Raw genomic sequence first — 16,712 nt, forward strand, 5'->3', positions numbered from 1 at the left:
TTTTTTTTAATTAAGTATTTAATAATTAAAAGTCAGCCTTTAACAACTTTTAACACAACCAATCTTAAACAAGTTGTTGTTTACACCATTTAAATTAATTGTTAATGTGTGTAGAGTTTGTCCAGTTAAGTGAACCAAATAAATATAGAAAAAATAAAGAGTTTAGAAGACGCAAACCGTCTCTGGGTTCGGGAACAGACCAGACAGTAACTGGCCAGGTTGTAGCAAATTATTACTGGCACAAAAAGTTTCATTGTGACTACTATTAACACAACAATAGTTCAGAGCACCAAATAAAAGACATGCCCCCATATCTATCTCTCTGTATGACCTTATTTATCCCTGGATTTATGAATTATAATGCACTATTTGCCTGGTCTAGCCGAAATAACGCCAATGAATAGAAAAAGAAAGAGTGCCAGATATGCTGAATTTTGTTTTCAATATCAATATTTAGCATTTTTTAATAAATCTCGAGGCTACAAAAACAAAGCTACCTAAATTTATTTGGAAAAAAGTTGACAATTTGTTTTTGTATGAGGATAAGCAAAGGATTATGTGGTTGATAAATTACAAGGCTTCGATTATTTTTATGCACAACGAAATTTAAAATCTGCTTAAAATCACTTGTACACAAAGGAAATTATATTAATGAGACGTCCACTGTCGTCGGTTTGAATGAACCTGCTTTCACCGATCACCACTTGTGTTTGATACGCAAAGCAACTGCATTTTACTATTTGAAAGATGGCTAAAGGGGTTTTGATAGAGAGCTTGAAAACACACAAATAAAAATATACAAAAACTGAACAGTAAATTTTGTGTAGTATAGGATATGTGTAGATTTTTAAATTAATCGAGTCTTGAATTTTGTGTAAATGATTTTGAAAGATATCGTAACAAACATAAATATATGGAATCAAACTTATAATCGCATATTGTAAATCAATTAAAATATGTTATCAGTTTGTAAATAAAACACCTAATTTTGTTCCAATGCAAACAATACTTGGGATTTTATAAATAGTATATAAGTCAGTTATGTCACATTACATAAATAATTTCACAAATAAACATAAACCAAGCAAAAATTCTATCACAGAAATCTATTTTTGCATTATTCTAGTATCCACCCTCTCAATATAAAAGTCAAGACAGTTTCTGTGCTGTGGAATAGTTCTGATCATCAAATAATCGTCCATTGTCAATGTGAACCAGAGAATCTATGGCAAGGTTGCGTATGTACTTCATCCGTAACTTACAAAAATCATGCCAAGAAGAGGCAGCTTAAATGCAAAAGATCTCCCAATAAACAGATCATACATATACACATAACCTTACTTATGGAGATATAATCCGGCCCTATTAAGAACTACGGTGTGGCCCTCTATTAAAGCATTCGGATTATTTGATTAAATAATAAAGTTAATAATGTAAATAAAATAAGGCATTATAGTCAAATGTTTGACATAAGTTTCCAGATTCGATAGGTTGAGTGGTTAAGATGTACAACTGAAACCAATATATCAATTCACTAGGACTTATATATTCTTATAATATGATATGATTACTGAAAAGTTATCTGCTTGTGGTCCATACCAGATAAAACTATTAATAACCAGCATTCTTGGATATCATGGCACATACGCAACTGAGCAAAACCAATTTCTCACCGTAGACGCGAGTAGTGAAGCTATAGATTAGATCACTCTCCACAGCACTGAGACCGAATGACTATTTAATATGGAAACAATAGCGTACCTTTTTTCTTCTTGTCCTCATTTTTCTGGGCAGCCTTGCTAGTGGTCGGTTTGCCTCTAGCATCTTTTTTGATGACCTTCACCTTTTTGACGGAAACAGTTTTAGTTTGAGCCGGGGCCTTCCTTTTGACGGACAACTGCGGGCTTGCCAGCAACTCCATAAGGTTAACTGTTTCTTTTTTCGGTTCTTTACTGGCGAATGTGGTAAGCGGCTGATCCACTGAAAAAGTTTACAGTTCATTTTTAATTATATTAATCGGTTTTTTGGGGTTTAATGTTTACTAGATGATGACCTTTGTTCGGTTTTTTTTTATAACGCCATCTTGTTGTGTCTTTAAAGCGGTTAGTTGCCCTCAATTAAGAAAAATTGTAGTATTATTTGCCAATAGATGTCGGGAAGAGTTATTTTTGAAAATCGTTGGAGCCGTTTCCGAGTTTCAGATTATACGTATACAAAAGTTGCTCGTTTAAAGGTATAAGATTGTTAAATGGCAATAGAAATAATTACAAAAAACTAGCAACCTTAAAAGATAGGGTTGTAATGGGAAGATTTATGATTTTAATTTAAATGTGCTTTGAAGTTAACTTTTGCAGGTAATAATCAAACTTAAAACAGTTCCTTTTTGTGCAACTTTCAGTCGCGGAGCGCAAAGATATTCAAAGTTGTGGCAACAAAAATATAACTGACATATCCCGCTTCAAATAAGCTCAAAGGAGGTATTGAGCAGTAGGTGAGCTGACAGCACGACAGCTATTCCATAGCTTCCACGGTGAAGGAATAACATCGTGTAATAAAAATCAAACCCGCAAAATTATAATTTGCGTAATTACTGGTGGTAGGACCTCTTGTGAGTCCGCACGGGTAGGTACCACCGCCCCGCCTATTTCTGCCGTGAAGCAGTAATGCGTTTCGGTTTGAAGGGCGGGGCAGCCGTTGTAACTATACTGAGACCTTAGAACTTATATCTCAAGGTGTGTGGCGCACTTACGTTATAGATGTCTATGGGTTCCAGTAACTACTTAACACCAGGTGGGCTGTGACCTCGTCCACACATCTAGGCAATAAAAAATAAAATAAAAGCTACGCCACCAGATGGACTGTCCATTTATCTGCCTGCGAAAGAAATCAAATATATAAACAACTTACTATCATCATCATCATCATCATCACCAAAGTCCCGACTGTCAAACTCATCATCACTGAACTGCCTCTCGATTTTTACTTGTTCGACCTTCACCCGTTTATCCGTTGAGCTAGTTTGTACTGTCAAAACAAATGCATTTTAAAAATACAGGATGTTGTAAATGTCGAAACCCAACTCAGTATTAGCGGGACTTATTGATTAGATTAGTCTCTATCATGTTTTATTTTATTTGAAACAGAATTGTAAACTTTAGGACAAGCGTTTCGTAATAAGTATATTTATATAAACAAAAGTACCACACCCGTGCCGTGAAGCAGTACTGCATTTTGGTTTGAGGGGTGGAACTTTGGTTTGAACCTTAGAACTTATATCTCAATTTGGGTGGCGGCATTTACGTTTTGCATATTTATGGGCTCCAGTAACCACTTCCCACCAGGTGGGCTGTGAGCTTGTTCAAGCAATCAAAGCAATAAAAACAAACAAAAACTAACTACTTCACTGTGAAGTCTGACTCTTGTGAATCAGAATTAACATTTCTTTCATATATTTTTATAGAAATAATATGCATACTGGAAACCTGTAGTCATTAAAATGGCACCAGCCACCTTAAGACAAAAGGAAAGCTGATTTGTGGGCATATAGGTATTTTTGTTTCATTTTAACCAACCTTCTGATTCCAAAGTGGTAGAACTACTGCCAGGGTCCAAGTATTGCATAAAGGTCTTCTCGCACTCCTGCACCTGCTTCTTAAAGTCTGAAGCATCTCGGAGACGGGATATGCATGGTTCACAGATAAGACGGCTGTTGCTGTTAGGACCGCCTGACTTTGAGTATGCAATCTAGCGGAAGAATATTTATATTGATTTCACATGTCGTCTTTTCGCATTAAAAGTGTACAATTTCCAAAAATATTCGAAATTAAGTTAATATGCAAAATCATTTGGTATCACCAGTATTTTTCTCATAAATACTGTCAAAAGGGCGTAGTTTAGTTTCAGTTTTTTTTAGTTTACCTATATTTTGACTACTATTAACAAAATTAATACATAATTTTATCTTACTTTAAAAGACAAATAATGTAACTGGTAAAAACTAAAAAATAATCTTGCAAAGATGATTAATATTAAAAATATCATATGTTAAACCTTTAAAACACTCTCCTGTAAAATTTTGTAAGTTTTGGGATTATACAGTTTTAATGCGAGAAGACAATGTATCCATTTCATTTTTCTACATAATGTTACAAGTGTGTTCTTGTCTAAGTGTTTTCATGTCTCTTTTATACTTATATTTATCATATTATATACTTATTTTGGTGTCAATGCTATGATTTCCTGTAACTGAGAAAATTCAGATGCTAAGTACTATCAACTCTAGTAGTACGGCTAGTAGATATACAAAAAGGTTAAAAAGTAAAAATCTCAAAAAGTGCACATAGCAGATTTTGGTTTGACAATGACGATATACTCTGCACGGAACTCATATTATACAGGGTATCTCAAAAAAGTTATATCAAGCCAAAATGTGACTATGGTATATAATAATTCATCTCAAATAATTACAGTGTGTAAGCTGCACAGTCGCTTTCCACAATGCTTTAAAGGAAACTATGTCACAGAGATGAATTGTCCCATAGAGTTTACCGATATTGATATACAAGGTATCCCAAAAAGGGTATGAAACCGAAATGTGGCTATAGTGTCAACTGAGACGTAATTAATAGTTAACACAAAAACTTGCAGATGAAAAAATTTAAGAATTTATGCAACAAAAGTACTGGTGGGCCTTTCATTCATTAATCAAGTCAGAAAGAGATTGATAAAATGGTATCAGTTGAACTATCACGTTTGCTGCTTTTTCGTAGGACTTCAGATTTCCAAAAACAGTGCAACTTATATTTATTCAATGTTGTGTATGTAATAAAATTTATCATTTAGTACTCTTTATTGCCTAATTATTTACTTGGGAACAGAGGTTTTTAATCGAATCGATTAATATAATTGAACATTATCTAAAGTTTTTAATGCCTGTAGTTAGACACCCTTCTTAAATATAAATAACAGATACATAGATGAACACAAAACAATACCATACCAAAACAGTACCATTTCGTCTTAAGTTTATCATTGCAACTTTTTTTGCAATGATAAACTTAAGTTTTATCAATTGACAATCACACTAACAAACTGTGAATTGGCATTAACTGATGTTATGGCTTATCGTAAGCATTCACGAGTAACTACTACTATCCTGCCTATTGCTGCTGATAAGCCATCATAAGCCCTGCTTTGAAGGGTGGGACAGCCATAATCATTACAACCTGGCATAACAAGGTAGGCGTCGTTTACGTTGTCACATGAGCTCTGGTACCAATTTAACCTCAGATGAATTAGGTGAAATTGTATGCCATAAAACAAAAAATAAAATTTTTTTTGGAGCTTTCATGCTTTTTTTATTCATTGTACAGGCAATTGAGCGCACGGCATACAAGTGAGTATACGCTAAAGAAAACCCTTATAGTTAAATTTATCAAGTTCAATTTCAAAGTTCATACTAATTCAAATTTTTGCAAACTGTAAATCAGTTTACATCGATTTTGATAGCCGACCATTTTTAAAATCACTGATCGCAATGTTTCCAAACACAACGACGAGCAGTTTTATGCGGTCGGGTTATAACAAAAAAAAGTTCATTGCAATATAGACGCCATTAAAACAATGAATTACATTCAGATATTTCACTTACGGAGACACTGAAGGTTTCTGCTAACATCTCAGCGTAGACTTCCCTCTTTCCCATCCAAAAATATTCAGTGGAAATGTCTTTGTAACAGCCTTCAGCGAGACAACACCGACAAACCGTGGGCCCGGGTCGCCATTCACTTGTTTTATCAGCCATTATCACAAAATTATCACTAAACTTACATTTAAATATTACCACATAGTTTAAAGTAAAGCTTAATGTTATTTACAAGTTTAGAACTATGCTAACTAGTTTTTCTTTTTTTATTGACGAAAATTATTACCGACGCCATGAAGCTAGCGGGCGCGCGGTGACCTAGTGTTGCCAACAACAAATTAATGGAAAAAGGCGGAGGCTACCATGTGAAATTTTTCTATTCTCCCATTTAATATTTAATAAAAACCCCATTTTAGTGTTCTTAACACATCATGATAAACAATTTATGAATGATATATTAAGTATCGAAGTAACACAGGAAAAAACGTTAATTCAATTGTTAGAGAGATAAAGAGACAAAGAATAAAGGTACTTTATTGTACACCAAAACAAGTTTAACATTAAAAAAAACAGTCAACTAGTAAATATAGTTGTACAATAGACGGTCTTATCGCTAAAAGCGATATCTTCCAGGAAACCTTTCTATTTACAGAAATTCTGAAAAGATAAAAATACAGTAGGTATACCACAGTGTACTATTTATTAAAAATCCATTATTAAAGAAAATACATACATACAATTAGTAGATCAGATATAGACACACTGTGTTTACACTTAATATCAAGTCACTATATGATTTACTAGCGGCCGGCCCCGGCTTCGCTTGAGAAATAGCGCACGCGATGTAAAGAATTTTAGGTAATTTTTTTACACATTGGGTTACATTATTGGAAGTTCAGTAAGGATCCCAAATTTTTTTTTTAAATATAATAAATATAGCCTATGTCACCCGGGATACCGTAGCTTTCCAACAGTGAAAGAATTTTTTAAATCGGGTCAGTAGTTGCGGAGCCTATTCAATACAAACAAACAAACAAATATTTTCTCTTTATAATATTAATATAGATTTAAACATACTAATATACTTACCTACACATAATAAATCAATATTCAATCAATATTTACTGATGGTGAAGTCAAAATAAAACTGAAATTTCAAATTTATCTCTACGCTGTTTGATCCCGACCGTGAAATATACTCGAGAGTAAAAAAAACATATAAATCTCGAAAAAATAAGAATGCTAGCTTAATGAAATTAATTGTTTGTAGCACTATTAAATACTCCTTAAATTAAGGAATTAAAACTTCTTAGTTACTGCATAGCTATGTCATAAAAAATCAAAATTGAAAAAGGGAGACTTTCGAAGATGGAACTACGAAATTACGATTTTGCTTTTGTTTTTATTCTGTTATTTATGTAAGTGAGTATATAAACCATAATTGATAGTGTTCAATATTTATTAATCAACCCGTAATCATGTCGCTTACAACTGATTGAATGCACCAGAATCCTCACAATGCTGGAAACCGCCAGAGTAAGCGTGATACAGCCAGGACTGTCGGTGTCGCTGTCAACAGTACAACGACTTCTCCGAAGTTACGAAAAAACTGGCTCTAACCTACGTAGACCAGGAACAGACAGAACTAGGTGTACCACAGTACGAGAAGATCGATACCTACTTGGTGAACACCATGCTTCGTAATCGCTTTCTCACAGGAACTGTGTGCTTAGTGCGAGTTTTTTAACGCTCTCGATAGCGTAAGAGTTAACCCAATTTTGTATGCAGTTGGAACAGCGCCTCTAGCGACAAACGTAGGCAAACGATCCCATTCCATACAAATATGAGCTAACTTTTACGCTATCGAGAACGTTCAAAAACTCGCACTAAGCACACTGAACTTACAAATCAGTTTCGACGTCTCGGAGGAAGTAACCCAAGCGCATGGACAGTAAGCCGACGACTTACTGAAGCTAACTTGAAACCACTTAGACTTGCAAATGGCCCTAAACTGGAGCGTGGTGATCGTATTTCAAGACTAAGAATTGAATATTGGTCTGAAGATTGGTCGAAAGCTATGTTCTCCGATAAATCAAAATTGATGCTCTACAATCACGATGGCAGATACACGACTCAAATTTGTATGTAGGTACGTTTGCCTACGTTTTCCGCTAGGGGCGCTGTTCCAACTGCTTACAAAGTCGAGTTGACTCTTACGCTATCGAGAACGGTAAAAACTCGCACTATGCACACTGAATCTGTATTAACACATTAAATTCGCATACAACTCGACCAAGCTAAGTTTGCACCTCGCTGGAATGCGGCGGTCCGCCCGCTTCCCCGCTCACCTTCCCGCGATCGCCCTGTCGCGTCAGTACGGTTAGTATCATAGATTATACACTTAATATATTTGAGAGTTAGTATCTTTGTCGCCGACACGCGTCATACGAGTTTTCGTCTCCCTATCCTTTGAATTTTAAATTTTATACTGATCTTGTTAGGTTTTTTGTTGATATATTATTGGACTATTTTATAGTTATATTATTGGACCATTTTTGTTAAGTTTTTGTTGAACAGTTGTTACTGAACGCATAACGTTAATTTTTTTTTACTTCGAGAGGATTGTTGTGGGCAACAAAATGAAAGGAAAGGTCATACACAGTGAAGGGAGAAACATAATCCTGAAAAAGAAACATAAAGGAAAATTATTACTGAGCAATTGGGATACAAATTTAAAAAGTGCAAAAACGCCCGTGTGGTCTTAATACAAAAACCCGATATCGCTATATTCTAATGTACCTATGTATAATATATTGTTAAAAACAATAAATGCAAAGTAAAATCTAACAAACATTTGTTTGCATTTTTAAAGTCATAGCGAATCCTTTTTTCAGGCCGTACCTAAGCGGCAGTGTGACGTAATCGATGCGAGATGCCAACTTAGCTTGGTCGAGCTGTACTATGTTTTTTTCTTCTTTTGAGTGTTGTGAGGTAAATCGATTAGGAACATTGCCTTTGTTTAATTCATAAGTGATAGGAAATACCCACTGTAACGTAGCGTTCCGTTTCGCGGGGCAACAGGAGCCAAAGGAATCGTGAATCAGGTCCGTGCCGCGACGACCCACCCCGCGCTACCCGCGCCCTCGCATCTATTGCACCATTCGCACCCCCAATCAGTGCGCGCCAGACTTATATTAAGTGTATGCGCCAGACTTTGAAGCGGAATACACGCGTCCCCGGTCGATACCGGAACTGACAACCCGAGAGTCTGATGCCAGTCGGGCACCTAACATTAAACCACAAAAATTATCATTTTGGTCACAACAAATTCGGCATTAATTTTGAAATTTTCATGGCCATACGGAAACAGCTAATAACGTCAAGTCAACTCTCTTACACGCGCTAATTCTTAGGCACCACAAGCACCGGTCACCGTTCTCGTCGAACCCGTCACTTGCGACGAAGGGCTCGACGGGCGAATTAACCCATAGACATAGCCCACTGAGTTTCTCGCCGGATCTTCTCAGTGGGTCGCGTTTCCGATCCGGCAGTAGATTCTGCGAAGCACTGCTCTTGCTAGAGCCAGTGTTAGCAACACTCCGGTTGGAGCCCCGTGAGCTCACCTATATGTTAGGGCGTAACTGAAATAGCCTTTTAAGGCTATCAGCATAGGTAGAAAAAAAAGCTTAGACGGGTTAAGTGGTGTTAAGTGGTTACTGGAGCCCATAGACATTCACGACGTAAATGCACCACCCACCTTGAGATATAAGTTCTAAGGTCTCAAGTATAGTTACAACGGCTGCCCCACCCTTCAAACCGAAACGCATTATTATGCGTTTGCCTGCCTATTTACCACCACTCAGAGTGGTGGTACCCACCCGCGGGGACTCACAAGAGATCCTACCACCAGTAAACCTGTTTGTGTAAGACCTCCTCTGTTTGCGACAGAAAAATATCTGGCCATCCACGTAGTGTTCGTACAAAAAAGGAGTAAAAGCAGTAAGGGAAAGAATTCGAAGAAATCCTGTCCGAAAGCAAAAGATTTTATCTCGGGAGATGAAAATAGCACCTAGAACCATGTCGCGTATTTTAAAAAATGACTTAGGACTTGCAGCCTATAAGAGACGTACTGGTCATTTCTTAACTAATAATTTAAAAGAGAATAGGGTGGTAAAATCGAAACAACTACTGAAGCGGTACGCAAAGGGAGGTCATAGAAAAATTTTGTTTACGGATGAGAAAATTTTTACAATTAAGCAACATTTTAAGAAACTAAATGACCGTATTTATGCTCAAAGCTCTAAGGAAGCTTCCCAATTAGTCGACAGAGTGCAAGGTGGGCACTATCCAACTTCATTAATGGTTTGGTGGGGTATTAGCTATGAAGGAGTGACTGAGCCATACTTTTGTGAAACAGGTATCAAAACATCGGCACAAGTGCATCAAGATACCATTCTTGAGAAGGTAGTGAAGCCCCTCAACAACACCATGTTCAATAATCAAGAATGGTCCTTCCAGCAAGACTCGGCGCCAGGTCATAAGGCTCGGTCTACGCAGTCTTGGTTGGAAACGAACTTTTCGGACTTCATCAGAGCTGAAGACTGGCCGTCGTCTAGTCCCGATCTTAATCCGCTGGATTATGATTTATGGTCAGTTTTAGAGAGTACGGCTTGCTCTAAACGCCATGATAATTTGGAGTCCCTAAAACAATCCGTACGATTGGCAGTGAACAATTTTCCCATAGAAAGAGTGCGTGCTTCTATTGATAACTGGCCTCAACGTTTAAAGGACTGTATTGCAGCCAATGGAGACCACTTCGAATAAGCTTTTACACTTTAATTTGTTTTATATTTATGTATTAAACTAACACACTGTAAAAGTAATAAATGTTATTTGCAATAGATTTTTTTTTTCCTTTGTCTCTGTATTTATGGCCAGACTAAGTATATATGGGCGCAAACGCCACTATTGGCAATAATTAACATAATAATATATAGTTTAGTTTATTCTATATTAATATTTATTTATTTATATTTATTTAAAATCTTATTAATTACATAATATTTTTTAAAAAAATTATTAAAAATACAATTTTTAAAAAACACTATATAAAAATAGATTGCCGCTGATGGCGGTGTCTACGACACAAGCCACCAGTGGTTAGGACTCCAGAGTGAGAAACCTCCTCACAATGCGTGCAGTATCAAGGATAACTGCTTTCTGTATTAGGCCCTTAACCCAGCTGGATAACGAAAATTTCTTAAGATGTTGATCGAAACTTTTCGCCATCAAGCCGTGTACCGACACAACTATTGGAACAATGATGGTTGAATCAACATGCCACATGGCGGTAGTCTCGTGGGCCAGGTCTAAATATTTTATTAATTTGTCCTTTTCTGCCTTCACGAGGTTCTCGTCATGAGGAATGGTGACATCAACCAACACTGCTCGACGTGCAGATCGATCTATTATCACAATATCAGGTTTATTGGCTACAATATACCTATCCGTGATAATAGATCGGTCCCAGTAGAGCGTAACATGACCATTATCAAGAACTGGTTGAGGTTGGTATTGGTAATAAGGTACAGCAGAATCAAGAAAACCATATTTCAGAGCAAGTTGTTGATGGATAATCCTAGCCACTTGGTTATGTCTATGCAAGTACTCGCCGTTAGCAAACCGAGAACAGCCAGAAACAATATGTCTAATAGACTCTCCCGGACGGTGGCATGCCCGACAAATGTCGACCGTCCCATCCTTTAGTATATATTTCCGGTAGTTGTTCGTCATGATAACTTCGTCCATAATTGCAAAGATAAAACCTTCAGTTTCCCCAAAGAGGTTACTGAATCGTAACCAGGCCACGGAAGCTAATTGGTCTACATCAGGCCCTGTGAGAGCCCGGTAGAACCTACCGTGTAACTCCTTGCTCCTCCATACGGTTATGCGATCTGAAATACTCTCTACCTTCAGCCTCTTCCAATTCCCGTTAGCTAAGGATAGCGGAGTTAGCCCCTTATCGACTGCAACGACATCCCGATACATATTCACGTTCATCTTAAGGAAATATTCCCTAAGGTTGTATATCTCTCGGTTATGTAGATCCTTGGCATTCAAAATACCACGACCCCCACATTTCCGAGGAATATACAACCTCATTACAGACGAACGTGGATGATGCATTCTGTATGCCGTTAACAATCGCCTGACTTTTCTGTCCAGTATGTCCAGCTCTGATTGCGTCCACCTTAGTATGCCAAAGGAATATGTTAACATAGGCATGACCCAACCATTAAACGCTCGGATTTTGTTTCCGCCTGATAAATGGCTTTTTAAGACCTTTATAAGACGACCAAAAAACCGATCTCGAAACGATTGTTTCATATCTGCGTCAACAATATTCAGCACTTCAAACATACCAAGGTACTTGTAAGTTTCCGATTCACAAAGAGACTTGAGGACCACACTATGGTTAAGTAGTAAGCAATCTGAGCTTACAACTTTACCTCTCTGTACATCTATGAACGCACATTTATCAACACCAAATTCCATCCCAATGGCTTTACTAAAACTGTCGGTTATTTTTAGTAAACTCATTAAGTCTGGTTTTTTGGAAGCAAATAATTTGAGATCATCCATGAACAAGAGATGTGATATAGCCTCAGCTCCTCTGCGAAGTCGGTAGCCTAGCGTTGAATCTTTAAGTAATGTACTTAAAGGATTAAGCGCCAAACAAAACCACAAAGGACTCAGACTGTCGCCCTGAAAGATACCCCGCTTAATCCTTATTAAATTCGGGGCAGCAGAAGAAGTCATCTGACCTGGTTGACTAAGAAACGTAGACCATTGACCCATGCATGAGCTAAGAAAGGAGCATAGTATGGGATTTATTTTATATAGCTCTAAAACTCTCATTAGCCATGTGTGAGGCACAGAGTCATACGCTTTCTTATAATCAATCCAAGCCATATGAACGTTCCTCTTACCCCGCCGAACTTGTTGAGTAATGGTCATGTCAATGAGTAGCAAATCCTTTGTACCTCGAGACCCAGCCTTACATCCATTCTGATTAGGTGATAAAATGTTATTATTAAAAATGTGGTTTTGAATTTTGATTCTCAAAATGGATGTAAGTAGCTTATAGATGGTAGGTAAGCATGTAATTGGTCTGTAATTCTTGGGATCCGAGGTATTGCCAGATTTATAAATCAAATAAGTGATACCAGATGTCATGAAATCTGGGAGTGATCCCATCTCAAGGGCCTGTTGGAATAGAGCTGCCAGGCGTTCATGTGAACTTCGGATCCACTTGATCCAGTAACTGTGCAGTCCGTCCGGTCCCGGACTTTTCCAATTTGGCATCGAACGTACTGCACGAGAAACATCAATGGCGGATATTTTTATTGGATCCATCTCTTTATACGATTCACATTCCCGCCTGACAGTTTGTATCCATTCCCCTTCAGAGTGACCAATGGGTATCGACCAAATATTTTTCCAAAATGTTGACATGTCCTCTTCATTGACATTGTATGGCTCATTGGTCACTTGGGATTGAGACGACTCCCAGTTTCTGTATACACTTCTTTGATCTCTTTGGAAAACTCTATTCAAATGGTATCGCTCAGATCTTAGACGATACCGACGAATACGGCTTGCCCAAGCATAAACTTTTTGCTTCCAGAAGTCTATGCGCTCAATAATACAGGTCATGTATTCGTTTGAGCTTAATCCAGTTCCGGCAAAAGCCTGATCGACGAAACACATAACCCGTGGACGAGTATTTCCTTTCTGGAAGCACATAAGCTTTGCTATAAGAATCCTGGCCCTATCAATTCGCTTCTCAATTCTGCACTGCCATTGTGGTTTAGTAGGGGGTCGATAGGCTGTCTGAGTTAAATTTGGAGACTTAACCTCCGCTACACGACAAACCGCTACCGCACCGCAGTACAGAAGTGAGTGCGTATCAATTAGATCCGTACTTGATTCTAAATAGGGTTTTAGAATAGAGTCCAGGGCCCCTACAAGCGAAACATTACGTCTATGCATAGGCAAACGTGGTAATCGTGGTCTAGAGCAGGAGGAAACTAACCTATATTCTTGAATAGAATCCTCCAAAGCACTACTCAAACGCTCATAGTCCTGGTTACTTGCACAAACCTGTTCTTGAATTTCCTCATCGTGTTGTATTATTGGGGCGACGGTGTCAGTTACCACTTGGTTTTCTTGTGGTTCGATGGGAACAGGTAGCGCTTCGTAGCGTAGTCGATCAAGAAGAGACTGGTCCAACAGCCTAAGCCGCTGAATAGCCCTCACCTGATCTGACAGTCGTTGTGTCGAAACATTCACGGTCGGGCACAATGTCTGAAACACAGAGAACATTTTTGAGCGATACGCAGAAAGGTTGGTTTCTCCCTCCGTAGCCTCATAGTACGCTCGCATGACATTCATATTTATATTTTCGTTCCAACGCATGCGAGAGCGCACTACACCACTGGTAGCGGGGACCGTAGACGGGGCATTTCGCCTCGTTGATCCCAAGCGTGCCAATGGTGGGCGGCCCCGGCGCACAGGTCTTGGCGGCGCAGGGGACGGCTGTGTTTCGTCGCTGGATAAATTTTCAATTCTCGTCGGACTTGGAGAGCCATCCGACGAACACGACGGAATACATGGTGATGTTCTTCGTGCGCCACAGGTCACCTGTCTACACTGTCGACTTGGATTTTTCCTTAATGCAGTTGTCGTCGACATGGACGTGTCACATTGCAGTTTTCTTTAAATTCTTTATTTTCGTTTTTGCATCCAACTTTACACTTTCTCTTTTTGTTTTTATCATTTTTTAAATTTAATTATTTGTATTTTTTCTATAAATATTTGTAAAAATTTAGGTAAAATTAAATAAATTTGAATTTTGCAATTTTTGACACGTCTGTTGTTGTAGACGGTTTCCATGGTTATTGATATATAGCAAGATGAAACTGTTATTCTACCATATTTAATAATTGGCAGACACTGTTTTGATGTGAAAATGTTCAGAACATGTTTAATGTTTATATTATTGTTTAAAAACACAAATTACTGTATAAATAATTAAATATGAATAAAGCATAAATATTGATAATAATTTATATTATAATTAACAGTAATAATTAAGTATTGTAATTGTTATGCAATGATGTTGTTGGCGCCGTCTATTATAAAGCCGAATTTACATTACGAAATTAGTGGCGTGAAATTAATTTCGTGACATTAGTTTCACTAACAGTTTCACGTGTAATTTAATACTTTCGTAATGCATGCATTAGTTTCATGCATGGAAATTAGTTTCGTGCCCTGCGCGATTTTTTGTTGAAATTAATGTCATGCAACTAATTTCATAGTGTAAACGCGACGTGAAACTAATGTCGCGAAAGGGCCTGCGCTGTGCGGACGTGTGTATTGTTAGTTCGGACGCGCTTCAAGCGTTGAAAATGGCAAACCAATGATGGAGTACAGAAAAAAATATAGATCTTATTAATGAATATCAATGACAAGGGTCCCGAAACACCTATAGTAAAAAATCAAAATTATCTTCACTCATTCGAAAATAGTTTTTATAACTCTCAGGATCTTCATCTGCTAATTCAGAGACTAACTTCATTGCACCTAAATGCCTTCTTGTTGACCATCCTCGAATCTACCAACTTTTTTTTCTTGATAGTCTTTTTTTAAGTTTATAGGTATATAAGCATTTCTTTAGCTACATTGAATATAGCAAATTATAGCTTTGATGCTAACGGCGCCATGGTTACTGCGATACTGTGGATTTCGCGACACTAAATTTTTAACGAAATTACTTTCGCGTATATAGAAACTACTTTCGTGAAACTGAGCTCAATATGCATGACACTAATTTCGTAATGTAAACTCGGCATTAGGCTAGATAATAACAATGTTAGTTAATATTACTTTTAAGTAATTCATGTAAAATAAATTAAATGTCAGTCATGTAAAAATCACTAAAATATGTATTGTGAATATTAAGCTATATTTTGTGAATTGTTTCGCAGTAATTAAATTTGTTTGTATAAAAGAAGTTGTAGTTGCTATAACCATCAATCACAAGATGGCTAATTGTGTAAGAACCACTGAATAACTAAGGCGTGGCTTTTTGTTGTAAACAAGTAATGTTAAAGTTTTATAGAGTTGTATTATATTTTCATAGTAAAAGAACTTATGTGTGAAAACCCTGGCTTAACGCCGACATATATTGCACATTAGTACGAACGGCACAATGTTTTCGTGTTTTTTTTTCTTTTATTGCTTAAGTTGGTGGACGAGCTCACGGCCCAGCTGGTGTTAACTGGTTAACGGAGCCCATAGACATCTACAATGTGAACCTCCACGTACCTTGAGACAATATAAACCGCCACCTGCCTTGAAACAAAAAGTTCTAAGGTCTCAGTTTTTGCAGTAGGTACAACGGCTGCCCCACCCTTCAAACCGAAACGCATTACTGTTCCACGACAGTAATAGACAGGCTGGTAGGGCCTACCCGTGCGGACTTACAAGACGTCCTACCACCAATAAAAAGTGTTATAGTTATGCGAGTAACCTTGTCAAGACGAATTGAAAAATATTGCCCTAATCTGACCCTACACGATACAATGAAAAAATATGGTGCAAAAAGTTAAACTAGGTCAAAGTTTCGTATAATCATTGCGCAACCTTCAATATTAACCCTAAACAGTATTCATATTGCCCAATTCCCAATATTGCGCAATGTAATTGATTATCTAGACTGCCGCTTACATCTTCGGCCTGTATAGATATATAGCTTACAAAACACCTACTCATCATTATCCCTTCTATAATGGCTTCCTATGAACATATTCAGCATCAGTTCGGGTCAGACATTCATCGAAGTCACAGTTTTATAACTTTTCCTCACTATTTCCATATCTATACTTGATATTGTAAAGCTGAAGAGTTTGTTTGTTTGAACGCGCTAATCTCAAAAACTACTGGTCCGATTTCAAAAATTCTTTCAGTGTTAGATAACCCATTTATTGAGGAAGGCTATATA

The 16,712-nt window shown here is 37.4% G+C and overlaps 1 protein-coding gene across 14 annotated transcripts in view; it reads right to left on the bottom strand.

Annotated features, from left to right (window-relative positions):
- The window catches only part of LOC134198656 (gastrula zinc finger protein XlCGF26.1-like), a 75,253-nt gene extending 69,258 nt beyond the window's left edge, over positions 1-5,995 (bottom strand). For 10 of the 14 annotated variants that reach the window (XM_038019633.2, XM_038019627.2, XM_038019629.2 and 7 more), the window contains exons 1-4: positions 5,651-5,978; positions 3,573-3,744; positions 2,908-3,024; positions 1,762-1,980 (exon numbers count right to left, since the gene is read on the bottom strand). In XM_038019633.2, coding sequence (XP_037875561.1) covers positions 1,762-1,980; positions 2,908-3,024; positions 3,573-3,744; positions 5,651-5,803 — 661 coding nt within the window. In that variant the 5' untranslated portion in view covers positions 5,804-5,978. Of the gene's footprint in view, positions 1-1,761; positions 1,981-2,907; positions 3,025-3,572; positions 3,745-5,650 lie in introns of all 14 variants that reach the window. The other 4 variants (XM_038019632.2, XM_062675769.1, XM_038019635.2 and 1 more) reach the window with 1 other exon arrangement.
- Between the last annotated feature and the right edge of the window lie 10,717 nt (positions 5,996-16,712).

This window comes from Bombyx mori, chromosome 24 (genome assembly GCF_030269925.1).
Source record: "Bombyx mori chromosome 24, ASM3026992v2".
Classification (NCBI taxonomy): domain Eukaryota; kingdom Metazoa; phylum Arthropoda; class Insecta; order Lepidoptera; family Bombycidae; genus Bombyx; species Bombyx mori.